Below are 27,750 nucleotides of genomic sequence, written 5' to 3' on the forward strand. Positions count from 1 at the left end.
CGGGTACGAACCAGCATGGGCGACATGTCCTGCAGGTCTGTCGGGGGATGGTCACATGCGGCGGCATAGCGATCATCACCCATCAGCTCATTAGTGACACAGTGATTATCACCCGTCAGCTCAGTGACACGGTGATCATCACCCGTCAACTCATTAGTGACACAGCGATCATCACCCGTCAGCTCATTAGTAACACGGCGATCATAACCCGTCAGCTCATTAGCGACTATGAGGCCCAACATATTTCTGCCATGGTTCTCTTTCTGAAGCCAGCGTCGCAGCTTCACTCGATCTCATTCCCTCTTCTCATTCCTCTCTTTCTCCACTGCATCTACCCAACCTCGTTCCTGGTCTTCCCTCCTCCCAGTTTCCCTCCACTTTTGTGGGCACCGCAACATGGCTCCCGCGACGCTTCGTCGACACCCAAAGCCTCTCGCCCCTCTAGGGGGAGCCCTTCTAAAGCAGTGGTTCTCATACCGGGGGATACTCGGGGGTACAAGCAGTGCCAGATTAAGCTAGTGCGGGGCCTGTAGCATATGTTATAAAGGGGCCAAACTATGAAAACACAATTTTTTTACTTGCATAGTAAAGTCATTGTATTGTTTAGTTTGCTATACAGCCAGATAATACGACAAATCGCTAACCTTTAAACACCCAGTCGTTCATAAAAGTTGAAGTCGGTATAGTACTATAATAATAGAGAATCACTGAACCGGAATTGATAGCTTCAAAGCATTTAGCGCGGGGCCCTTGAAAGTGCGGGGCCCGTAGCTAATGCACGTGTAGCTACTGCACGTGTAGCTACTGTACGTGTAGCTACTGCACACGTGTAGTAGCTACTACACGTGTGTAGTAGCTACTGTAATAGCCACTGTAATAGATACTACATGTGTAGCTACTACATGTGTAGCTACTACATGTGTAGCTACACATGCTCCTCGGATAATCCCGCACTGGGTACAGGTGGCAATGTCCCAGGGGGTACCTGAGGTGATTTATCAATGAGAGTCATTGGGTAAATAATGTTAGATGAGTCTGCCAATATAAAATAACCAAGATGAAATTTATATCCATATGGTAACCCAAAACGATATGAAAGACCTTTCTAAACTCACCGATTGTAAACAATGTGGGTTTCCAAGATAACCAGCGAGCGCGAACAAATTACCTCGCGCGTTGCACAGCGTCCATTTAATTTTCTTCTTTTATGCACTTGCAGTTACTACCTAGTTAGGATACCTCATGAAATGGACAACTGGTTCAAATATTGATGTCCATTATTCATACATTATTTCTCAGAACCATGTTTAGTCAGGCAAGGAGCTTGTGCTCGTATGAAACAAAATTCAACAAGGGGGTCACAGAAGTAGCCAATCGAAGGTTGAGAACCACTGATCTAGAGGGCGTTTACGCATGTCACACGTCACACATTTTTTGTGCATTTGTATTATTAAGGCGTAAAAACGCTCAGCAGGTCGTCAATGAGGAGCACGGAGAAAGCGAAGCGGCGTGAGGTGGAGATTGGAGTTTGCATGTCTCTTTCTCTCTCTCCCCGTGGTCGCCTGTGGATTTTTTTCCGGATCCTCCGGTTTTTCCCTCAAACATTTCAAATCAACGTCACGCGTTTAGAGTATTTGGCTGCTGTAAATGTCCACGTGATGACAAGCCACCTTCGTCGAGCCGTCATTTGTGAATGCCAGGTCGATTCTGAAAAAGAAGCTATATACAGCTCAGTGGGGCCTTGCTTGTTAAAATAAAAATTCGTTTAGTTGATCAATTTTTAGTTCATGGAGTGGCGACCGCGCACCTGCTGCCCCCTGTAGGTAGCGGTCCTCATTGTCGGGTTTTGGGGTGGAGTCCCTCTCCTTGTCGCAGTTCACCAGAAGAATGGCGCCATGCCCGTTGGGTCCCCACTTCCACGTCGCCTTCACGCGCCACAGAGAAAAAGACAAAGATCCCCCCCATGTAGCCTTAACAATACTGTCAAGGCAAGCGCTGTTGTTGCGTGCAGCACCTGTGAAGGGCCGGCACGACACATGAGGGGGTGGGTTTCCAGCATCATGCCCCAGCCGCATTTGTCTTGCCCAGTGGTGATGTTTACGCGCCGCACCGGGTACTTATTTGAAGCTGAGGTCCAGGACCAGTTCAGACTGGTGTTGGTGGCAGTCACAGTGGGAATTAAACGCCGATCGCTGGGTTCAAAGAACAGCGCTATAACCATTACACTACCGCTCAGGACCACAGAGATAGAGATCCCCCATATAGCCTTAAACAGACTGTTGGGGCAAGTACTTTTCCCGAGTAGCACCTATGAAGACTGTAACGGCACACAAGGGGGTGGATGGCCAGCACCACACCCCGGCTGCCTTTGTTGCCCCCCAGTGGCAATGTTTACTACACGCCACACCAGGTACCCATTTGAGGCTGAGTCGACTTAGGGGAGGCCCAGGATCGGTTCAGATAATTGGTGGCCGTGAGCAAGAATAAAATCCGTGTCGCCGGGTTCGTTGCGAGGCATAGCGCAAAACCGTTACTGCACCACCGCCCAGCGCCACGGGCACAGAACGACAACCATCGTAGCTTCTACAACGCCCCCCCACACCGCCACCCTCCGGTGAGCGAAGACTGCGGCCACGCTCTGGGGATGACGACACGGGCCGAGCACTCGCGCCTTTGCCGCTTGTTGCAGACGCGCGCGGTTCGAGCCCAGGGGCCGCCCTGGATGACGCCGCGGGGTGCATCAACCAGAGACACAATGGGCTGTCTGCTTCACAGTGGTGGACATTCGAGATCCCGTGACGTGATTCGAAACGGAGTGGGCCACGTGTGCCGGCGTCACTGTCCAAACTTACCAATTAAAATTACTCGTAAATGACCTATGAACTATAAAACTATACAAATAAGGTGTATTTATACTGGGGGAATCCGATGAGCTAACAAACAATAGGAAAACACGATAGGAGTGTAAAGTAAAAAAATATCAATAAGTCAATTTTTTTTTTATCTTACCAGGTCAAACTTACCGAGGTATTTACTTATTTTTCAGATGCAACCTGGCCACAAATGGTAGCTCAACGCAGTGGCTTATCGTGTGGAAATTTATAGCAGCGAAATACTCCAAACACAAGTCGATTATAAATGTGGAGGGAGAAAGCAGAGTACCCGGAGAAAAATCCAGACGACGACTGGAAGAGTGAGAAAGACGCAAACTCCAAATATACAGCAGGCGTCAGGGTCGGGATCGAACCCACGACCTTCTGTAAACCAGGCAAAGGAGTTAGCATCTCACCACCGATGATGGGGGAAGAAGAGGATAGTGTGCGGCCGTCCACCTAGCTGGGCTTTGACAGAAAACCACGAGCATGTGAGAGGGAGTGGACAGGGTGAGATGAAACGAGAAGGGAGTAGGCAGGAGTGAGCCCTTGCAGAGAAACAGAGGGTGACCTCTATTTTTTTTATATTGTTGACAACCCTGCCAAGCCCTTGCCCCCCCCCCCCCCCCCCCGAGTTGCCAGAGCATGCTCTCTGGACAGAAGCTCCCTTCTTCCTCACTCTGCTGTCCGGATCTGGAACTGCCTCCCTGATTAACACATTGTCGGCAAAGTCACCAATTCCGGTCTTCAGGCCTTCAAATGCCGAGCACAGACACATGGGGAATTTTCTAATGTCACCACACGCCTTGTAGGGACTGAATCTTTGAGCTGTAGTGAACCAATGATAATGGCGATTAGATGTACTAATGTTTAACATGTAGGCTTTCACGACCAACATCATCTATAATACAGGTGTTTTTTGGGTTCGTGGTGGTGGCGGGTTTAACGACATTCATATCTTTATTGTAACTGTAAAAAAACCTGCATTATAGATGTACTAATGTCTGATATGGCGATCGTTCACAATTGCACCCAATGCAACAAAAAAACGGATTAACGCGAGCCCCATACAAAGCGCCGATCACCAAAATGCAGTCGGGGGGGGGGGGGGGAGTAGAACAGAAATTCTGCAAACAGCAGCCCCGAGTTTTCGGCGTGACAGGGGCCTAGCGAAGTGCGGAAAAAACTGGGCACACTACCCCACACAGGTGGGGAACGCCAGCGGGGGGAGGGAGGACATTAATGTTTATACGGGGAGGGGAAGAGGGTAATGGGGGAAAGATAGGGACGAGGGGGGGATATGAGGGGAACGGGGTGGGAAGGGGGGTGGGGAGGGGGGTGATCTCTTTAAGTTTATTCAGGACAGAGGGTGTGCCAGTGAAGGGATCGGAGTATGAAGGGTAACGTTGGTCTCTTTCTGTGTGCAGTCCTGGCGGCAGAGGCATTTCGGATGATCGTCATTCTCCCCATCTGGGGAAGGCGAAAGGTGGTTGAGGAGGCTACAGAGGACAATGGATGAGTGTGCTCTGCAGCAGCCAGGCAGAGGAAGCGGCGATGCAGGAGATGCGCAGACAAGAGAGAGGAGGTGTGACACAGGGTGGAGGTACGTGGGGAGAAGAAAAATACAGGGGGCTCAGGATCAACGACGATGACTCGGAGGTTAAGCACACACACTCCTTGCCAGGCGCTTTACCTTGTTAGGGTGGTTTTGCTCTACGATGCCATCTCGATCAGAGTCCACATCCAGGGAGAGGCCTGTAATCGAACAACAACAACAGCATCGTCACCATCGCACGGCCAAAGCTTAAATATCTCACTTTCGAGTCCAGGTCAACGAACTTCCTCTGTTCCTCTTTTCCTCTCTATTAAATATAAGGGAATAATTCTGTCCATGTCCGTCCCAAACTATATTGAATTGTTATGCCTTGACCACACCTTTTTGATGTAAACAATGAACTTCAGTCAAATGTCCTTAAAGTAATTATGTGTTTTATTTTATATTTTAAAAATATTGTAAACTACATTATTCCTATGCTAATTATACTATGACGGTCACACAGTGCATCTGAATTACAAAAGCACTACTTACTAAGCACTGTAACGTTGCAGGAACAATTATTAACTTTAAGTGGCACTAAAAGTTGAAACCTGTTTAGTTCTTACTGGCTTAACCAACTCGCCTGGTATACAGGAGGTCGTGGGTTTAACCCCGACCCTGATGCCTGCTGTATATTTTGAGTGTGCGTGTTCTCCGTGTGGTTCCATGGAATTTTCTCCGGGTCCTCCGGTTTTTCCTTCCACATTTAGAATCAACGTCACACGTCTAGAGTATTTTGGCTGCTTTACATTTCCACATGATGGTAAGCCACTTCGTTGAGCTACCATATGTGGCCAGGTCATTTCTGAAAAAAAGCAATATAGCACAATGGGCCTTTCCTGGTAAAATAACATAAAAAGTTTAGTTTCAGTTTAAAACACAAAAGGCTCTCAGACTGACAGAGCATATTGTGTTGGTATTTTACGCATTGAAACAGACCATGGTTTATTTACTTCATATTCCACAACTAGTGACGTAGGTGCATTCATAAATTGAGTACAATCTCTGAAGTTCACGATTTGTTTAAACCACCTTCAACCACGATCAGACGCCTAATTAACTCCTGTGGACAGACACATGAATGCTTTGTGAACATTGCATGATGTCAATCACACCTCATCTAATTTTATATTTATAGAGAGCACCTTCACTCAAGGCACTTGACAGAGCTTACAACTGAGAGACAGAATATCATGATTGAGATGGCAGGGGCGTGCAAGAGTTGAGGAATGAGTGACCACAAAAGAGGAGAACGTAGGTATCACAGACGTGTGGGGGTAGGAATGGGAAGAAGTGGAGGGGCGAGGGGCGGGATGAAGAAGAGAACAGGCAACAGAGGAGAGATGAGCTTGAAAAGATTCAACGCTTCAAAACCTTCGCGTGCATCTCCTCATCAAGAAAACCAATGTTTCAAAAGAAAGACATCTGTTTGAGTTACACAGCTGTTGTTCACATTCTTCCACTTAACCAAAAGTTAATTAAAATACAGGAATAAGGGATCTTTGGACAACCAGATGAATTGCAAATTGGCTTCAAAGCAGAGATAACAGGAATAATGGCAAATAAAGTAGCGTATATGAGGCAGTTCATTGTATGCTATTGTTTGAGCTGGAACGGGCAGCCGATTAAGTCAATTAATTGATGAAAAATTGTAACCAACGATTATGTTTTGGTACTTGATTACTCAGGCCCATTTAAAATGGTGACTGTTCCCCCATCCTTAAGGGAGAAAACCATCCCCACAAGCCATGGCCAGCGTGACATTGCCGACTTTTCTTGAGTCACCACGCCCCACCCATTACCTTCTGTTCAGTATCAACGTGTGGAAAACAGACGTGAGAATGATTATTTTAACATAAACTATTTTTGTCTTATCCAAATGGCACAGAATTTGCTAGAATAATCGATTGCTAAGGTAATTGGATAACGCCACTCTAGATACTACATGCTCAATGCCCCCCCCCCCCGTCGCCATTTCATTACGGTGTGACATCACAGGAAGTGACGTCACAGTTCTGTCATTACCCGATATTGCCGAAAAGCTCTGGGTGACTATCAGAGTGAATCCGGGATTGAATGGAAAGAAACACCACTGTATGACTCTACTTTATTAGTTATTAAGATGAGGAGCTCATGTTAGTTGGCTTGCGTGTCAAGAATAATGTTTTAGGCTTTGGGTTTAGAATTCCACATATTAGATAGGGGCTCATATCATGGTTGGTGTTGGGTGTTATTGTTATTGAATCATATTTTCGCGTTCCGTAGGTCCTGAATTTTGATTTTAAAAAAAGTATCACGCTCGTTGTCACTCGCACAAGGACACAACGCAGAAGTGACGACACTCAGCGACCACATCTCACCAATGGCCGTCAGGTAAACTCGAGCTTTGGCCAGGGCAACGTCAGCCTTTTCTCCGTAAAAGGTCACGGACATCTGCAATCAAAACCCAAAGAGGATGAGTACCACGCGCGGTGTGGGGGGAGGGGGGGTAGTTGAGACCTGAATTAACAAAACCCTCATCTCTGGTGTAGGCCACTCTGTTTCAAAGACAATGTATATATTATCAGAGCATGTTTGTTTGCAAGTATGTGTGGTTAATGCAGACTTGATTCCTTGAAATAGGTATCTATTTGGTGTTTGAACATCTTAACACCTGTTCTATTGCCATCACATATAATTATTCCATTGTATTTCTGATATGTTGAATAAATAGCATCCATCCCTCTTCTGAATACTCATTTTGCCTGGGCATATCCCGTGAATGCAATCGTGATGATTGCGGCAGTGGCCGGTGGTAGGAGTGTTGGTGCTAATGGTCCTGTGCACTTGGACGGATGAGAGTGGTGTGGCAGGGATATCAATGTCGGTCACGGTGGAGAGTAAATGGATCCAGTGGCAGATACAGTGGTGGTGTTGTTGCTCGTGGTAGTGATTAAGTGCCCTCACTGTAGTGGCAGATGAATCAGTATTAATGGTTATAAAGGGTGGTGGTGGACGAATTTAGACAAAGATTCCCCATATAGCCTTTAACAGCCTATTGGGGCAAGTGCTATTGACGAGCACCTATGAAGGTCGGCAAGGCAAAGACGGGGTGGGTGGTAACACCACGCTTGGCCGCCTTTGTCTCCTCAGTGGCAATGTTTTTATACACTGCATCAGGTAATCATTTGAGGCTGAGTCGGCCTCGGGGAGGTCCAGGACCGGTTGAGATCATTAATCGTCATGGGTGTTGGCCGTGAGCGAGAATCGAACTCAGGTCGCCGGGTTCGTAGCGTGGTGCGTTAACTACTGCGCCACAGACCCAGGTGCCATGAGTTGACCGACTGAGATGACTGGCAAATGCACCAGCCGTGCCCCCATAATGTGCACGCACACGCACACAAACGCGCACATGCACGCATGCACACGCAGCGTAATGCTCTCACCTTCTTGTCACCAACCTCCTGGCTGGGCGTGAGCACCTGAGCGTGCACCTGGGTCCCCACGGCCACGCGGCCGCGTGTGTCGTTGGCCGCCGACCTGAACGGCGTGCTCACCCAGCACGTGACGTCCACGCTGGCACTCACAGAGAAGCTCTCTGCCCCCGGCGGTGCCACACTAGGAATGGGCAAGGGGGGGGGGGGTAGGGCAATTTGAATGTACAGCATCCCAAACGCGTTACTCCTTGGCATTAGTTTGAATGGTAAAATCCTAAACAAAATCTGCTGCATTGCCAAAATATGATACTGAGCTAAACAATTGTTTTATTTTACCATGTAAGGCCCCCCACTGAGCTATATATATAGCTCTTTTCTAGAAGGGACCTGGTCAGAAATGATAGCTCAATGAAGTGGCTTATCGTCACGTGGATATTTATAGCAGCTAGATACCGGATGGCCCTGAAAAAAAACCACACGACCACGGGGAGAGAGACACCACAAACTCTAAATATGCAGCAGGTGTAAGGGTCGGGATTGAACCCACGTCCTCCCGTATACTAGGCAAGGAAGTTAACATCTCGCCACTGTGGCGCCCGTATAAGCAAGAGTTCTCACAAAAAAAACCCATCCCCTGTACTGTTTTGAATACACATAGTCTGTCAGGATTTTCAGAAATTAAATGTCCTACACACGGGTTGTCGTTTACACTCAAAATAGCCCCTACTGGATCAGTTGCAACAACATGGCAAGTTGCGTTCAATTTATCTCTCGGATTGCATCGTCAGACATTATCTATCCACTGCTGGATGATGGCCTCACCGTCCCATCGTGGCACTGCATTGCCACAGTCCCTCCTGCACCAGCATGTGAGCTGATCTGCCACCACTGCCTTCTCCACGGGAGTTGTGAAACTCATTTGTGGCAGTATGTACACTCTATATAGGATGTCTTAGCACATTTAATGCAGCCGTTTGGGTGGCCACTTTATCTCAATTATAATTGATAATTATCAGTTCAGACACATGCAAAGCAGGTTTGTGTGACAGCCACCAACCATTGTTAAGTTAACATACCTCTGAGCTGCATTTAGAAACATGCGTTTAGAGTATTTGACTATGATACATTTCCACGTGATTGATACTTTGTTAATCTATTATTTGTGGTCAGGTCGCTTCTGAAAAAGAGCTATGCAGCTCAGTGGGTCTGATCTGGTAAAATAAAATAAAAATTAATAGTTAACTCTAGTGTGCCATGATGGTCTTCGTGAGGTGGTTACCAACAGCACTTGCCCCCCAACAATCTGGTAAACGCTACAGAGGGCATATTTGTCTTTGTATATATGTGTATGCATGCATAGGTTGTGTGCACCTAAGGTTAGTACTTGTGGTTGACTGCCTAGTTGGTTATGGTTTAAGGCTAGGGCTCGCATTCGATTGGTTAATTTGTTCTGCTTGCAAACTGCTTACCCCCCATCTCCCCATTGCAACGTGTGACCTTTTTTTGTTTTTGGCAACGCTTCTGTGACAGCAGCGTGAATCAGACACCAAAGTACCCCCCCACCCCAAGTCCCAGTCCATATTAATCAATGCTGCTTGTACAGTGAGTCGTCCTTCCCCCGCACCTCCGATTAGTACGGTAGGCTACGTACGCCGCTAAAGAAGTTCAACATACAGTACATAAACATAGAACATAGCAATGAATGGGCCTCGGGAAACAGCACCAATCTGCATAGCTGTAGGGCAAAGCAATCGCATCTGGAGAGGGAGCCCTGGGCACCGAACCATAGGCACAGGTAAACTTGCACAGTTATTGAGTTGTGTCTCTTATGTGGTGACCACTGCGTTCTGAACCTTTAGCCAAGGGCACTTCGTCGCCGACCCCTTCTTCACTGTTGCACACGCGCACGAGAGAGACAAGATGATGAAACGAGCCACAAATTGTTCGGTTGTAAACCCCGCCGGCTGTTGGTGGTCACTTCTTAACCAGAATGTTCTCTGTGAGTCGCTACATCTACAGCATGTACAATTCGTTGGGGATATGCGAATGATTGGAATAAGAGCAGATGGCCAAACGCCATGGGTTATAGGAAATACATTTATGCAAAGTTGGTGCTGCCCTGCATTTAACTTTCCTCGCACAAGCATGTACTTTCTCCTGAACATCTGTGAAAAAAGAGCTTTATAGCTCATCGGATTCCTCCAGCATAATAAAGGTTCCAATTCTGACCGCTGCTGGCGACAAAGAAAATTCCGGTTCAGAAGTGCCCACCGACAACTCAAACAAATCTGTGGTGCGGCCATTGATGGGCACTTCTGAACCAGAATGTTATCTGCGAGTTGCTACATCTACAGCGTGTACAAATCACTGGGGATGTGCGGACGATTGGAATCATTGCAGATGGCCAAGCGCCATGGGTTATACCAGGGGGGGTTGGCAACCTGCGGCTCCGGAGTCGCATGTGGTGGCTCTTTGGCTTCCCCCTTGCGGGCGGCCGTAAAATAGACAGTAGGCCTTAAACGTAATTGAACGTAAAGATAATTGATTAAGTATGGCAGGGAATGGGTCACTTTAGAATATCTAGACGATGGCGAAATGTACAAAAGTCAAACTGTATTGTTAAAGTGTCATTAAGGGGGACAAAAACTAAATAGACGCAGTTTATTCCATCACCTATTTTGGTTAAGTCACAATGTGGTTGTCATCTGCCTGTATACCTGCTGCTGTGTTTGTGTGTAACAAGGAGCTCAGAGTGCGAACGGCTCTCGAACTATATTGGTCAAAGACAAAACAAAAATGTCTCTTCTTTTTTGAAAAGTTGCCGAGCCCTGGGTATATACGAATTGCGTTCGTGCAAAGTTGATGCTGCCCTGCATTCGCTTTACTCACACTGCATTTGATTTCTCCTGGATATCTGTGAAAAAAGAATGAGTTTTAGCTCATCGGATTACTCGAGGATAATAAAGTTTCTGATTCTGACCGCTGCTAACGACAGGACCTCTCCACTCGAGGGCACGTGGGCTTCTCTTCCACGATGGGCAGACATCTTGGAAGAGCACGGGAGTACCCACACTTTAGGGGCCGTCCATAATTTTGGATGATTTTTAACCCCCCCCCCCTCGTCACACGGCGTCACAAAAAGTCAGACCCCCTCCCTCAAATATGACGTCACAAAGCTCTGCCCCCCCAAAACCATATTTCCATTTTGAAAATAAAACATGCTTCAAATCGCTTTAAACTATTGACATTGTAGTGCGTATTTAATGTGGCGCTGCACTCTGATGTTGTAGGAGTGTTGTTATAACAAGTAGTGTTGTTATAACAATTCTATATTTATTTAAAGTTGCGCATTTTGATGTGACATCACATTTCTCACCCCCCCCCCTCGTCACACATCGTCACAAATGTCTGACCCCCCCCCCCTAAGTGCGTGACGTCATTCATGGACGGCCCCTTACCCCACCACACGTGACCTGCTGACAGACGGTGTTGCACCCATTTATGCTGTTGAGTGGACAGAGGTGGGGGGGTTGGTGGGGGGGGGGATTTAAGCGACTTGCAGCGTTGTTTCAACAGTACAACAAAATTCTACTTGGATTAACAAAGCGTATAAATGTGACCATGGCTCAAGGTGTTGTACAAGTATGGGGACGACATGCACATGTACAGAGCTTTTTTGGGGGGGGTGGGGGAGATTTAAAAAATGTTGGCAGGCAGAGGGGATAAATTCCTCAGGTCACAAATGATCTTACGGTAGATGGTCAAATGAACACACTTTTTTGGGAGAGAGAGATATTCGTTTCGGCAAATGAGGAAGGCCTCTAGCCCTGACAAATCCGGGCAACGGTGACGGCGGTTTGGATGGGAAAAATAAAATAATTCCAAATCATGGGGGCTCGTGTTGTTGCTCTGGAGACCTGGAGATCGATGATCATCGATATTCGGTCACCTTGTTGATGGCATTCGTTGTGATTTCTCGCTCAACAGGGTGGGCCATGTGAAGGCTGCCACGGGGAGGCGGGGGGGCAGCAGCAGAGTAAACGAGTGCCCTCCCATTCCATGAAAGTTTATTTAGGGGTTCGGACAGAAAGCCCTCGTTTCTGGAGCAGAGAGCACTCGAGGGGGAGTAAAGTGGGCTAAGAGAGAGGGGCGAGGTAGGAAAGTCCACGGAGTATCTTAGAGGTATCGAGTGTGATGCCAGGAATCGATCCGAATTGGGGGTGATGTCGCATTGTTTACAGGGTGTTGTGGATTAAGTTTGATGGAGTTTGTAGATTTAGCGACGTCATACGCCTCCGATTAGCACGGTTTGGCTTTCATGCGGTGTGAAAGAAGCTCGACATACATGTGTACGTACAACGAGAAGAGGGTTGCAGTAGTTAAGTTGAGAGGTGATGACAGTCTCAAGCAGCAGCAGCTATGGCGAGGAGATGGCAGGTGCCAGTGGAGGTATAAAGGTAAGACCTACTTTAAACGCGATACCTCACCGAATGTTACCCGTATCTTCCATAAATCATTTTTACGATCACATTTACATTCCTTGGTTATCAGTCACTGATTTGGCTGTGAATGTAAACATCCTAACAGCTGCAAAACACCTCTGAGTGCACAATTATGTGCAAATCCCATAGTATAAGCCTTTACTGACTACATAAGCAAACAATAGATATCTTAAGATAATAGTACAGTACTCCCTTGGCTAACTGTTTCATCCGTTCCATGAAAACTACTGGCAATCGAAATAAGTGTGCATTTAATTCACTTATAAGTTGAAAAATAAGTCTGCAAGAGAGACGTTTCCACGCCAAAACAGAAAACGTCATGTAAACAAAGCCAGTCGAGATCTAAAAGCTCATAAATGGGCGTCGCTGATTGGCTGAGGTACGCTCTGCCCACTTACGAGTGCTCGGATTAGCCGAAATTGGCGCCCCGCGTGCATAACGTAAACGTTACCGTTAATCAAAATGTTAACATCAGTCAAAACCACGGGGGTCCTATGGGAGACGAAATGTCAACCGATTAAAAAAAAAGTTAACCGATGTCACCGTTAACTGAGGGACTACTGTATTAGATCAGGGACGCCAAAACAAAGCCCCTGACAGAAACCTAGACGCCCCCCCCCCGCCACCGCCCTATCATAGACTGTCTGGAAGAGCCAAGGCCCACATATAGATTATCGGAGGCTTACCGTTTGCTAGGCAAGGAAGGTGCTGGGACCAGATCAGCAATTCTGAAACAATGGAACAGAACAAACCTTCTATTCCCAGACATCACACTGCTGAAATTGTCCTAAATCTGGAAAGCCCCGAGAATCCGGCCCAAGATCAATACTGCTCAAAACTCTTACAGTTAAAATTCATGCATGGCACATACATGACAAAAGAAAGGGCAAAATTCACAGCAAACCCCTCCTGACTGTCTAGCATGTACCCCAGGCACAATACAAACCCACTTACGCGCGGTTTTGGTCATGCCCGGGCATCCCAAATTTATACCAGAAGGTGACATTTGACAAATGTGGCAACAACCTCTCTCCATCGATTGAAACTGCCCTGTGGGGGGGGGGGGGGGGGGGGGAGCTTGAAACCGAGTAACCCTTTCAAAACACCAGCACGCCCTACTCCAAGCGTTCACCATCATTGCCCAGGAAAACCATCCTTGTAAAACTGGAAAGACCATGACCCCCCGCCAGCCACCATCTCCCATGGGGGCAAAGGCGTTACACCCTGCTAGCTCAAGCGGGCAATGAACACATTGTCCTACAAGGCAATGAAACGGTATATAAGGTCAGGGTATCCCCCCTCTGACCGCCGAAGTTTAAAATTAGAGTAAAGTGTCCCCCTGCCCCCCTCGTTGACCGGGACGCATGGGCATATGGGGCCTGGCAAATATTTGCGAAGCGGTTGTTTTTTTTTGTCGCCCCCAACGTTCTGCGGCTGGCCTTTGTTTTTTAGGGACAGCAAGAATCGCGTCAAACATTTTTAAATGAGAGGAAAGGTGGAGAGGCCCTGGGAGGGTGGGAGACGGGGAGCGGCCAAGGGAGAGGGGGAACCCCCCACCGCCACCAGTTGAGATAAGAAGGCCCCAGAATAGAGGAGAGGTTGTCATCCCAAAACGCAAAGCCACGTGGATGTTAGTATGACTTATAGGGCGCGTTCCTTTCTCACCCACCTTCCACGATACACCTGATCTTCCCCCGAGAATGCTGATTACTTCCTCCCTGCCCCCTCTTGCCCCCACCCCCATCCATATATACACTCTCCCACTCTCCCCCGTCGGAAGACCCCCTCAGGGTGGTCACCGAACATTCCTTTCACACACCTCTACATGTTCAAGCGCCAAAAGACTCCACACCCACCCAAACCCACCCATCCACTCACCCAAACCCACCAAAATCCACGCATCCAAACCCACCCACCCACTAACTCCCCCCCTCCCACCCACTAACTCCCCCCCACCCACCCACGTTTTCTATTATGTTGTGCACATCTATCACCTCTGCTTTCCCGCGAGAGAGACTTCTGCTACAACTCGTTAAATTAAGTCACTACCAAATAAGGGCCCGCCCCAGGCCCTGTCAATAATGGTGATTGTTTGACCACATCTTGCCACACTTGTGAGTGCAGGTTAATTTAAAAAAGAAGGGCGGGAACCAGGACCGGTAGAGTTATGATTACTCACCACTGACGTTAGCTGTCGCTGGGAATCAAAGTCAGATAAGCGGTTTCATTTATGCGGTGAAACAAACCACTGCATCACCAGTCCCCACAATGAGCTCCTACCCAAGCAAAGAGTGCTGTGAAGGTGAACTCCACTGCCATAGTTCTCAACAATACATCTCCAGATTAGTGCTCAGGAGGAAGGATGTATCCAACGCACATCCGATTAACGCGGCTGGCTACGTACGGTGCGAAAGAAGTCCATCGCACGTATGTCCAGGGCACCTACCCATAACCACACACTCGCGACTCGCGTCTCTTGAGCTCTCGATCGGACTTTGAGTCCGATTTGTGAAATATGTGCTGCGTTTTAAATAGTGTTCATTTTATTGATTATTTCGTGGTGTAGCGTGGTTGGTACGGCAGCTGGTGAACGGAATGTCTGATCTTAAGGTATCTAGATTTATATAGCGCCGCTTATTATAGCAATTATTTAACACGTAGTAGGCTTTTGCGACCAATATAATCCATAATAGAGTTTTTTTTGGGTTAGATCGCGACCACCCAACACAGCTAACTAGTAAGGGTTGTCACGTAAATAGAACGTGGCCAATTCTAGATTTGAAGCTTTTGTGACTGCAAGGATCCATACTCTTTGGTTCTATTCGGTAAAGCCACGTAGGTAACAAAAATAAAACAAAAATCACGACGTTTCGGCCACAACACAAGTGGCCTTCATCAGGTGAAGGGACCGTGCTGTCACGAAGACAGCATTGGAATAAAGAAAGTCAAGCCAGGTCGCGTCCTTTAAGCTGTGTGGGAGGAAACCAAACGCTTTGACAAAGGAATTAGCATAAAGTGCTAATAGAACACTTAAAGTGCTGATAGAACACTTAACACGGGGGGGAAGGGGAGGGGAATTTGACAATGCAAACGTTGTCTTGCTTTGACAAAGGAATGAGTATAAAGTGCTGATAGAACACTTAAAGTGCTGATAGAACACTCAACACGGGGGGGGGGGGGGGGGGTGGGGAGGGGAATTTGACAATGCAAACGTTGTCTTGAAGGGAAATAAGCTGCTGTGAAAGTGTGGTATATCACTACTGGGATAAATATACTGTACCATTGAAATTAGTTTAATGTTTGGTATGATTTAGAACATCTTTCCAATGATTGCTTAATTTGAAACCATCTTCTCGGTTGAAATTGTGTCTGTTTGTAAATCTGAATTGCCTCGTGTACAAATCTCTGATGATAACCTGTGGGTTTGCAAAGGACCTGGGTATCGGAGAACACTATATCGTGATCACCCACAGCGTTGTAACAGTGGTCAGCCACGGCAGAAGAATTCGTTCTGCCGTGTTTCAAATCTGATTTGTGCTCGCGAATTCGGTCAGAGACATGTCGTTTCGTCTCCCTGATATAGCAATCACCACAGGTGCAGCTAAATTTGTAAAGCCTGGGGTACTGTAAGTCCAGAATGACATCCTTCACGGATGGGATCAGGTCACGGATTATGTGTACTGTGTTGTACCGGACCAGGATCTTGTGTTTGTTTAGAAACAACCATTTGATATTCTAGATTTAAAGCTTTCGTGACTGCTAGGATCCATACTCTTTGGTTCTATTGGGTAAAGTCACGTAGGTGAAAATAAAATAACAAAAAATCACGACGTTTCGGCCACAACACAAGCGGCCTTCATCAGGTGAAGGGAGTGGAAGAAGCCACGCTTAGATCACAACCTTTAAGCTGTGTGAGAAGATAAAGAAGACCAAGCGCCTTGACAAAGGAATTAGCATATAATTTAGCATTGAAATGGCTCATTGAAATAGCTAAGTTATAGTATACACATCCGCAGAGGTACCCCTTGACAAAGGAATTAGCATCAAATTTAGCATTGAAATAGCTGAGTGATTAGCTTGTAACTGGTCACAGAAATAGCTATGTTAAAGTTAGAGTATATTCATTCACCGAGGCACCTAGTACTCATCAAACACGAGAATTTAGCGAAACACAACCACGCTCAGACATCGGACCTGTGTGCGAGCAAACAAGGTGTTCTGACAAAGAAATTAGCATAAAAATTAGCATTTGATTTGCGGATTTTAGGAAAGAGGTGGTGTAAGTGCCGGTGGACTTGCAGTTTGGCGCGGGGGGGAGGGGGAAAGGGGGGAGGGGGAGTTTACCTATTGATGGTGTGAAAATGGGAATTTATAAGAGCTGCGAAAGTTTGGGGTACCACTACTCGAAAAATATACTGTACCATTGAAATTAGTTTAATGTTTAGTTCGATTTAGAACATCTTTCCAATGGTTGCTTAATTTGAAACCATCCTCTCGGTTGAAATTGTGTCTGCGTTTATAGATCTGAATTGCTTCATGAACAAATCTCTGATAAAAGCCCGTGGGTTTGCAAGGAACCTTGGTATCGGAGAAAATTATATCGTGATCCCCCACAGCGTTGTAACAGTGATCAGCCACGGCAGAAGAATTCGTTTTGCCGTGTTTCAAATCTGATTTGTGCTCGCGAATTCGGTCAGAGACATGTCGCTTTGTCTCACCGATGTAGCAATCACCGCAGGTACAACTCAATTTGTAAACCCCGGGGTACTGTAAATCAGGAATGACATCCTTCACGGATGGGATCAGATCACGAATTTTGTGTACTGTATTGAACTGGACCTGGATCTTGTGTTTGTTTAGAATTTTGGAAATATTTTTAGTAACGCCTGCTATATATGGAAGTGTGATGGTTTTGACCGGAGTATCAAGTGGTTGTATCTGTATGGAGGGAGAGACAGCTTGGCGGATGGTACGGTCAGAGTAACCATTCCTTTTGAGGGCCAGGTGTACATGTTTTAATTCACTGGTCAGGTGGTGTTGGTCCGAAATGCAATGAGCCCTATGGTATAAAGTTTTGATGAGAGAATTATTTTGGGCTGGGTGGTGGTGGGAATCAGGTTTTAAGTAGGAATCTGTGTGGGTGGGTTTCCTGTAGACAGAATGCCCCAATGAGCCATCAGGTCTCCTCTCAAACAGAACATCTAAGAATGGTAGCTTGCCATCTTTCTCCACTTCCATGGTGAATTTGATGGCGGGATGTCTGGAATTGATGTGGTGTAGGAAAAGGTTCAGAGCTGGGAGGCCATGTGGCCAAATGACGAAAGTGTCATCCACATATCTCTTCCACAGGGAAGGTCTGAGGGTGGAAGTCTGGATGGCATCTGATTCAAATTTCTCCATGAAAATATTGGCTATCACTGGTGATAAGAGGGATCCCAAGGGGTACCCTAATTTTGTTTGTAGAAGGAGCCATTCCAAGTAAAGTAGGTATTGTTGAGGCAGTGCCTAACCAGTGCAGGTGTATCGGGGTCTAGTCCATGTTGGACCAAATTTTCAATTATTTCAATGGTATCAGGTACTGGGACCTTGGTGAACAAAGAGACCACATCGAAGCTGACAAGGATATCGTCAGGGGACAGTACAACGTCTTTGACCATAGAGACCAATTGGGCTGAGTTAAGTACTGCTGAGGCGGTCTTGCCAGTTAAAGGCAGCAAGGTATCTGACAGAAAACGGGCTAGTTTATAGGTAGGAGAGTTGATCGTGGATACGATGGGTCGAAGTGGGGTGCCTTTATGAATCTTGGGAAGACCATAGAATCTAGGGGGTCTTGCAGCAGAAGGTTTTAGGGAGGGACGATTAGTTGGGTCGATTAGGGAGGTCGAACTTGTGATGATCTTGTTGGTTTTTATCGCTAGGCTATTAGTGGGGTAATTGTTTGTTATTTTTGAGTAACTTCCATCGTTGAGCAGATTCTGGATTTTGTTGTTGTATGAATCTTTATCCATAATAACAGTAGCGTTGCCTTTATCTCTGGTCAAAACAATCACACTACCATATATACCAGGCGTTACTAAAAAGACCTCCAAAATTCTAAACAAACACAAGATCCTGGTCCGGTTCAATACAGTACACAAAATCCGTGACCTGATCCCATATGTGAAGGATGTCATTCCGGACTTACAGTACCCCGGGGTTTACAAATTGAGCTGCACCTGTGGTGATTGCTATATCGGGGAGACGAAGCGGCATGTCTCTGACCGAATTCGCGAGCACAAATCAGATTTGAAACACGGCAGAACGAATTCTTCTGCCGTGGCTGACCACTGTTACAATGCTGTGGGTGATCACGATATGGTGTTCTCCAATACCCAGGTCCTTTGCAAACCCACAGGTTATCATCAGAGATTTGTACACGAGGCAATTCAGATTTACAAACACAGACACAATTTCAACCGAGAAGATGGTTTCAAATTAAGCAATCATTGGAAAGATGTTCTAAATCATACCAAACATTAAACTAATTTCAATGGTACAGTATATTTATCCAAGTAGTGATATACCAAACTTTCACAGCAGCTTATTTCCCTTCAAGACAACGTTTGCATTGTCAAATTCCTCTCCCCCCCCCCCCCCCCCCGTGTTAAGTGTTCTACCAGCACTTTAAGTGTTCTATCAGCAGTTTATGCTAATTCCTTTGTCAAAGCGTTTGGTTTCATCCCACACAGCTTAAAGGACGCAACCTGGCTTGACTTTCTTTATTCCAACGCTGTCTTCATGATAGCATGGTCCCTTCACTTTATGAAGGCCACTTGTGTTGTGGCCGAAACGTCGTGATTTTTGTTGTTTCATTTTTTTTTACCTACGTGACTTTACCGAATAGAACCAAATAGTATAGAACGTCACCAATTCGTCACTGGTACAGCACACCGGCGTGTTGGAGAGCCAAGCCACAACATTTACAATCTGAGTACGACGTTTCGCCAGTAATTACAACTAGCTACTATTGGTGAAGACTAATTACGAACGTCCGACTTACAAACACCGCGTTCTTACGAACCAGCTTCCATGAAATATATTTTCAAAATAGCTTTGACTTAAAACATGAACTCGCAATTGCAAACTGAACCGCGGAAACATGCTGTTCAGAGTTGCGATCGTCCGCGAGGTGATGAGTTGGACCCACGATGGCAGTCAGCGTTTGTGTGTGTGTGTGAAAGTGAGTGTGTGTGGACGTGTGTGTGAAAGTGAGTGTGGAGCGGTAGTGTAGTGGTTAGCGCTACGCTGCGCAACGAACCCGGTGACCCGAGTTTGATTCCCGCTCACGGCCAACACCAGTGACGATGATCTGAACTGGTCCTGGGCCTCTCCTAGGTCGACTCAGCCTCAAATGAGTACCCGGTGCGATGTGTAAACATCGCCACTGGGGAGACAAAGGCAGTCGGGCGTGGTGCTGGCCACCCACCCCCTCGTGTACCGTTCTGGCCTTCATAGGTGCTCGCTAACAGCACTTGCCCCTACAGTCTGTTAAGGCTATACGGGGGAACTTTGTTTGTTTGGAGTGGTAGTGTAGCGGTTAGTGCTCTGCTGCGCTGGGGGCCATCCATTTAGTACGTACGCATGGAGGGGGGAGGGGGTGGTTAACCCAAATGCGTACACTTGCGTATGGGGGGTCTACTGACAATGTTACGTACGCATAGGAAACGGGGGGTTAGGGAACCTCCAGAATAATTTGTCGAAATTGGCCTTCAAATGATCCACAGTTCAGTTACTTCAGCTGTCAGACAACAAGCACTACCGGGAGAAGTGGGACTGTGGGAGAGGTGTCACTTGTGTAGTGGGTGGGGTGGGGTTTGCAAGCGGTGTGCGGGTTACAGACACTGAGAGGTCGCTTCGGGGTGGCCAGGTGCGGTGGTGAGAGGGAGCAACGGAAAGGAGGCGGCTCTTTAAGATGCATGGCAGTGATTTGGCCGGCTGCAAATGCAGGCGGGGAAAAGACGCCGGGCAGACCGGGAGATTGAGACAATAACGAGGAAAGCCACGGGCGTTAGGCGACTGCAGGTCGCCTGCTGAATTCACGAGGAGTTACTGAGGAGGGATTTATATACACGGGAGCGTGGGAGAAAGAGTTGAGTTGGTCGGAGTGAAGAGAAGAGGAAAGACAAGAGAAGCTAGCAGAGAGTCTAGCTAGCAGTAGAGAAGCTAGCAGAGCGTATAGTTAGAGGTGGATAATCTAGCAGAGTATATAGTGGAAGGTTAACAGTAGAGAAACAAGCAGAAGATATAGTGAGATACCAGCAGTGGAGAAGCTATCCGAGTGTATAGTAATAGGCTAGCAGTGGAGAGACTAGCGGAGTGTATGGTGGGAAGCTATCAGAGTGTGTAGTGGTAGGCCAGCAGCAGAGAGAGCAAAGTGAGCGGAGCGTGACAGGCAGGCTAGCAGTGGAGAGACTAGAAGAGTGAGATATGTTCAAACACCACACCAGTTACTCGTTTGAGGCTGAGTAGACCTAGGGGAGGCCCAGGACCGGTTAAAATAATCGTCACCGGTGGTGGCCGTGAGCGGGAATCGAACTCGGGTAGCCGGGTTCATAGCGTGGCGCGCTAACCACTACACTACAATGCGTTACGCTTCAACATGCGCGCATCACGTGACAGATTTGACGTCACAGCTCACTTGCCGTGCGAAACATATATGCATTATTGAGCACCCCCCCCCCCCCCCCAAAAAATTGTATTTTGTATAATATTTGCATGGTGTACAGCCTGGAAAGTCCCCACATGGCAAATTTCCATTTTGTTGCACGTCGGGAAGTACGCTAAACATTTTGAACAGACACACGTATTCACAACTGTGCCTTTTATATATATGAAGATTTACTTCACAGTATTATTTTACAGTGTTACGTGCAAATGTACAATGTTTCTTCTTAATTGAGTTTAACGATGCTTTCCTGTTTTGCTAAACCTTAACAGACTTCATAACACCGACCGCATGGGCATTTAAATAATCCGTTATTGTGTTCCTACCTACGAACCGTTCGACTTACGAACCGGTCTTAGGAACGAATTAGGCTCGTAAGCCGAGAACTGCCCGTATAGCTATTATAATATATAGTTGTACATTATATATATTTGTACATACGGTGATAGTGGTTGAGATAAAGATTACTGCGATGGGGGACGCTGTCCAACTGCAAACCACTCTTCATAGCTGGCACCTGAGTGCCTCCGGCCCGTGGGCCCCCGGGTGCAGTGGCAATGCCTGCACACTCGATAGCTACACCGCCGTTGTTACAACTACCATCCCACTACGGTCCTTGGCGTACGCTTATTATTGCTCGCCCTGTAGACGGGCAAACAATGAAGACAATGTGGGGCGTTGGTATATGTATTATGAATTATTATGAATATGTAGTGTAAACATATGGAGAAAAATGACACATTTTTTACATTTATTTAACCAGGTAAGGCCCACTGAGATATGGAACTCGTTTTCAGTAACGACCTGGTCACAATTTATATCTAAACGAAGTGGCTTATCAACGTGTACATTTATAGCAGCCAAATACTCTAAAACGCATGTTTCTAAATGTGGAGGGAAAAACCGGAGAACCCGGAGAAAAATCCACACGACCACGGAAACAGAGAACATGCCAACTCCAAATTTACAGCAGGCGTCAGGGTCGGGATTGAACCCACGAACTCCTGTATACCAGGCGAGGAAGTTAACATCTCTATTGAGAAAGACACGCAAACTCGCAATATACAGCAGGCGTCAGAGTCGGGATTGAACCCATGACCTCCTGTACACCAGGCGAGGTAGTTAACATCTCTATAGAGAGGCACGCGAACTCCAAATATACGGCAGGCGTCAGAGTCGTGATTGAACCCACGACCTCCAGCATAATTATCGGGATCGGTGGCCACTAGGGGAGGCAGTCATGATGAAAATACCTGATCAGCTACACTCCCCTTGAAGGCCGGGTGTGGTGACGTGCCCACTCATGTCTTTATGACATCAGAGGTCAAAATGTAAATGTAAAAAGTTCCGGCATGAGACCACTTTGTCACACAACATCCCTCCCACCGTTAACTATCAGTTTCCCCTCTGCGGAAACATCGTAGCATCGGAGTGGGAACAGTTATATGTATGTTGAACTTTCTTTCGCACCGTACGTAGCCAACCGCGCTAATCGGAGGTGCGCGGGAACGACAACAAAACAGTGTTATAGGTGTATACCGGCTCTGTTCGACCACTTTACGACTGCTCAACACACAGCTCAAATATATCACTTACAGGTGTAACACACACAGCTCCATGCGTCACTCACTGGTGACACACACACCTCCATGTATCACTCATTGGTACACACACACAGCTCCATACATCACTCACTGTTACACACGCAAAGCTCCATGCATCACTCACTGGTAACACACACAGCTCCATGTGTCACTCACTGGTAGACACACAGCTCCATGCGTCACTCACTGGTACACACACACAGCTCCATGTATCACTCACTGGTACACACACACAGCATCATGCATCACTCACTTGTAACACACACACAGCGCCATGCGTCACTCACTGGTAAATGTCCATGACCAGCTCAGTGCCCAGGACGAAGACCTCCTCCAGGACCTTGTCCAGCTGCAGGTAGATTGTCCGAGTCTTGGCCATGTTGTCCTCCGCACGCCTTCCTTCCTACTGCACCTGCAAAACACGACGGGGCAACTCAAGCTAAGAAGAGCAGCCGCTCGGGATCACGTTATCAGCTGCTTAAGGCTCTTTAAATAGCCAGGCGTCTTATATGGGGGGTCGTGAGTCACGACTTTTTGTCGGCGCGAAATATAAGGAAGGGTTCGCTCGTGCTTATTGGGTCATGGTGATGTAATTGTACCTGGGAGGGGTGGGAGGGGTGGTGGGCGGAAAGTGGGGGAGGGGGCAGGGATGGAGGGGAATGGGCAGGGATGGAGGGGAGGGGGTAGGGATGGATGGGAGGGGGTAGAGATGGAGGGGAGGGGGTAGGGATGGATGGGAGGGGGTAGAGATGGAGGGGAGGGGGTAGGTAGGGAGGGGAGGGGGCAAGGATGGAGGGGAGGCGGTAGGCATGGTGGGAGGGAAAACCCGAAGGACCCGGAGAAAAATCCACGCGACCAGAGAGAGAGAGACACGCACACTCCAAATATACAGCAGCAGGTGTCAGGGTCAGGATCGAGATCGAACCCACGACTTGCTGCATACCAGGCGAGGGAGATAACATCTCACCACCGTGGCACCCCAAACGAACCCGGGGACTAAGCAAAACTACTGCCCTGCACCTGTTTCGATGGAAAAACATTTGCCTTTCCAAAACGTCAGTGCAGGGCACTGATCTCATGCCTTTCTTAACACACCGAACCCTAATGTTATCGCCACACACACCGCACTGTTAATGCCACTGATGCCGTGCGTGTTACTTTGTAGCCTAAATCTCCAGACCCAATAGTCAAAGGAGGAAAACCAAAAGTCTAAAAATACACGCTTTCCACAACACTGTTTTTTTTCTTTTAGATGACGTGATCTGGAGAGCAGTTCTAAAAACGTTTCATGGGGTCATTGTTTTTGTATGTCCTGTATGTATGTATATGCACCTCCGATTCGCACGTTTGGCAACGTACGGTGGGATAGAAATTCAACATACATATGTATTTTTGTTATCATTGCTCGTCAGAGACACCTACTGAAGGTGATTGAATTAAAATATACATTTTATTACTCACCAAACTTCTCTTGTGCATTGATGTGAATCAGTTTGCATAATCTTCACAAATATTTTGTAACCATCAGCCTGTGGACTATCCAAAAGAGATCTGGCTAGCAATTGAGCAGCATTGATTCTAGCAAGTCTGACACTGCCGATGAGACACACTATGTCGAAGCCGGTCCAGAGTTTGCTTTACTGTATTTTGGGTCAATGCTTGCTGAAGTTATGCAACCCCAGAAGACCGTGAGGTAGTTGCATTTGTTTTGTTTTTGTTTTATGTCGAGAGACAGACATCTGGAGGAGACATTGTCTGCTGATCTCTTATATTCTCCACAACGGTGCTAATGAGTAGTTTGTGTTTTGCGCCATCCAGACCATTGAATGATGTTTGTCCATCATTCCGCTTGTAACCACAGAGCCAACAGAAGTGCCACCATACACAAAACACAGCCTTAAACGACAACACAAAGGTACTCCCTACACAAAGGCAAATATCCCCCGTATAGCCTGTAACACTGTTGGGGCAAGTGCTGTTAGCGAACACCTCTGAAGACCGGTACGGCACACGAGTGGGTGGGTGGCCAACACCACACCCGGTCGCCTTTGTCTCCCTAGTGGTGATGTTTTACACCCGGCACCGGGTGCTAATTTGAGGCTGAGTCGACCTAGGGGAGGTCCAGGACCCGTTCAGATAATTGTCACTGTGGCCGTGAACGGGAATCGAACTCGCGTCGCCGGGTTTGTAGCGCAACGTGCTAACCGCTACACTACCACTCCCCGACACACAAAAAGACAAGGACAAAGATCCCCCGTCTAGCCTTAACAGACTATTGGAGCAAGTGCTGTTAGCAAGCACCTATGAAGGCCAGAACGGCACACGAGGGAGTGGGTGGCCAGAACCACCCACGGCCGCCTTTGTCTCCCCAGTGGCGATGTTTATTACACACCGCACCAGGTACTCATTTGAGGCTGAGTCGACCTAGGGGAGGCCCAGGATCGGTTCAGATAATCATCACCGATGTTGGCCATGAGCGGGAATCGAACTCTGGTCGCCAGGTTCGAAGCGTAGCGCACTAACGGCTACACTACCGCTCCCCGACACACACACACACACAACCACACTCATGCACACATCAAAAAACATCATAATCAGCCACGATCTATCCACTGCTGCATCAAGGCCTGCCCAAGCTGTTGCAACCTCTCACGGTCTTGCGATGCAGCAGTCCGCCTCACGTGCCGCACACAAAGTTCCGTTATCTGTGGTGGGCAACTTTGTAGGTGCCAGAGCAACGAAGCCGCTCCGTCGGAGCCGCCCCTGCGGCAGTGGTGCTGCAGCAGCGGGGCCGCCCGGCCGGCGCCGTGGTAGCAGCGCCACCCCCTGTGGTGCCACGGCAGCGAGGCCGCTCCATCGGAGCCATGCCTACGGCAGTGGTACTGCAACAGCGAAGCCGCTCCGTCGGAGCCGTGCCTGCGGCGGGGGTGTTGCAGCAACAAAGCCGCCCGGCTTCCGTCGCGGCGCTTCCCCCACCACCCCCCGACATGAACACACACACACACACATAGAGCCCCGAGGGGAGGTCACCTGGCCGACAGGCTTTCACCCGGAAGCCCTCCAATCTTCACAGTTTCCTGCGACCAGGGAATTGGGCGACCTCCCCCGAGGCTAGCTCGCACCGCGGCGCCGTGACCTGGATGGTAGTTGCATGGTCACAACGGGGCTGCTCAGCCGCCGCGGATAGAGGGGCACACTCGACACGGGTCAGCAGGCAGGTAGGGGGTGGGGCGGAGTAACGAGCGGCGGGACGAATGCGCTTGCATAAAGAGTTAAAAGCGGACGTCGGAGAGAGAACTGATCCGATTAGAGAGCAGCGGGAAATTCGAGGCTTCTGATTGGACGAAAGGCCAGCGGATTAGCGGCAAGTTATCGTTGATGTAAGGACAATAAAAAGGGCAGGGAAGGTAGGGGCAGTCAGTCGTGTTCTTCTGGGTCAAGGATCGGAGGAGTCATCGTGCCTGCCACTAGATTGTCCGTGAGACGAGTCGCAGCGCAGCCAGGCCCCGTTCCCAGCGAGGACTACGTGCAGCCTCGCCTTTCCACAGCTTCCTACACCTCGGAGTCGAACCGTGAGTACGCAGGAGAGAGGTGAAATTAAGGGGAATATCCTTAGGGAGAGTGATTAGGGAGAGACGGGACAGATTGAGTCCTAGACCACCGGGAGATAGGTTAGACCTGCCCTGCTGGCCCACACTGACACGGGTAGTTTCGCTTCGTTATTCGCGGAGAATAAATCGCAAGTAGTCAATAAACCTTGTCGTGTCGTCCCTGCGAATGCGGAGAGGAGTGCATGGTGCTGTGAGCCTTCTCGTTGTGGTATCCTGTGTTTGTGCACGAGCGTGTATTTTACCCGCGTGTGTGCGCTCGCCGCTGCGTGTAGCTCATAGTTAACATGTACGCGAGGTAGACGGGCATCGTGCACGCGAGATCACCTGTGCCGCCTCTGCTTAAAGTGTGCGTGAGGTAGACGGGCGGCGTGCATGCGAGATTAGATGTGTAGCTCGTGGTTAGCGTGTGCGAGAGGTGCACGTACCCGCGAGGTTGTTCATACAGCCCTTTAAACCAGCTCCGGGGCACCTCCTCCAATCGGCTGCGCACGTACGAGTGACGCCCCTGCCCTCTGATCCCCGACCCCGGGTCCCGCGCGTGCGATTGGTGCACGGCGCCAGGCAGGTAGCCGCATCGAATTTTGGTGGCTGCGGGTGCATGAGTGTGCGCGACTGCGTACGGCGTGCATAACGTTTAGAGGATCACGCGAGTGGGAGTGTGTGCGAATTGATCCCAGGTAACTACGCCCCAGCCGCGGATTATGCCAAGAGGGACTGCGATGAGGGGGGGGAGGGGGGTTGGAGGGCAGTAACCCTCCCCCGAGCACGCGAGAGGAGAGCAATGGCTCTCCAGGGAGCGAGGAGTCGGAGGTCAGCCTCCCCGACAACATGGCGTCAGAAGCGGTACGAACACCCATATCCCCACAGGAGAGAGGTGCGTTACTGCACGTGAAAATAAGGTATGGGTTTACCGGCATGGGGACCCCTTCATGGAAAGCGTTTGCCCACAACATCATAGGGGCTAAAGAGCTTAATGGCTGGACGGACACGCAGTCATTATGGCAACTTACTATTAATCTAGATGGGTGGGCAGCTGACTTTGTGGAGGCTCTACCCGCAAGCACCCAAACCAGTTAGAAGAGTTGATGCGCCAACTCGACCTACGCTTTGGCATGTGTAATGTGAGACAGGCAAAGACGGCCTTAGAGGTGCGCCGACGCCAACCCGGCGAGGACTTTCGCGACTATGCTGAAGACGTGCGATCGCTGACACGGATCGCCCATCCAGAGTTCGCGACAGAGGTAATTGACGAGCTGGCTGCCGACAAAACCCTCTGGTATTTAGCCTGCACCACGTGGTGGCAGCCCAAAGTGGGTAGTGCAAGCCTTCCCTTTGATACCCTTGTCGAGCGCGCGCTTGAGTGCGAGGAGCTTGCCAGTGAACGCGCGCAGCTCTGGGGGCTGGGACGAGAATGCGCCATCGCGAGCCTGCTCCCAAAGGAGG

At 48.4% G+C, this 27,750-nt stretch overlaps 1 protein-coding gene across 2 annotated transcripts; it reads right to left on the bottom strand.

The window, feature by feature from the left end:
• Positions 1 to 4,368: 4,368 nt before the first annotated feature.
• LOC142930573 (protein-arginine deiminase type-2-like) lies at positions 4,369 to 23,169 on the bottom strand. 2 transcript variants are annotated; one of them, XM_076073436.1, is made up of 4 exons: positions 22,984 to 23,169; positions 7,896 to 8,067; positions 6,831 to 6,903; positions 4,369 to 4,628 (listed from the first exon to the last, which is right to left on the bottom strand). In XM_076073436.1, exons 1-4 carry the CDS (start codon positions 23,073 to 23,075, stop codon positions 4,534 to 4,536), a joined length of 432 nt encoding a protein of 143 aa, XP_075929551.1. In that variant the 5' UTR covers positions 23,076 to 23,169; the 3' UTR covers positions 4,369 to 4,533. The 2 variants fall into 2 exon arrangements, with proteins under 2 accessions (XP_075929551.1, XP_075929550.1); XM_076073435.1 differs by lacking the exon at positions 4,369 to 4,628 and having other exon boundaries at positions 6,511 to 6,903.
• Positions 23,170 to 27,750: the final 4,581 nt, after the last annotated feature.

The sequence above is a fragment of the Petromyzon marinus genome, chromosome 42 (genome assembly GCF_048934315.1).
Source record: "Petromyzon marinus isolate PM22_M1 ecotype Great Lakes invasive population chromosome 42, UKy_Petmar_22M1.pri1.0, whole genome shotgun sequence".
Classification (NCBI taxonomy): Eukaryota; Metazoa; Chordata; class Hyperoartia; order Petromyzontiformes; family Petromyzontidae; genus Petromyzon; species Petromyzon marinus.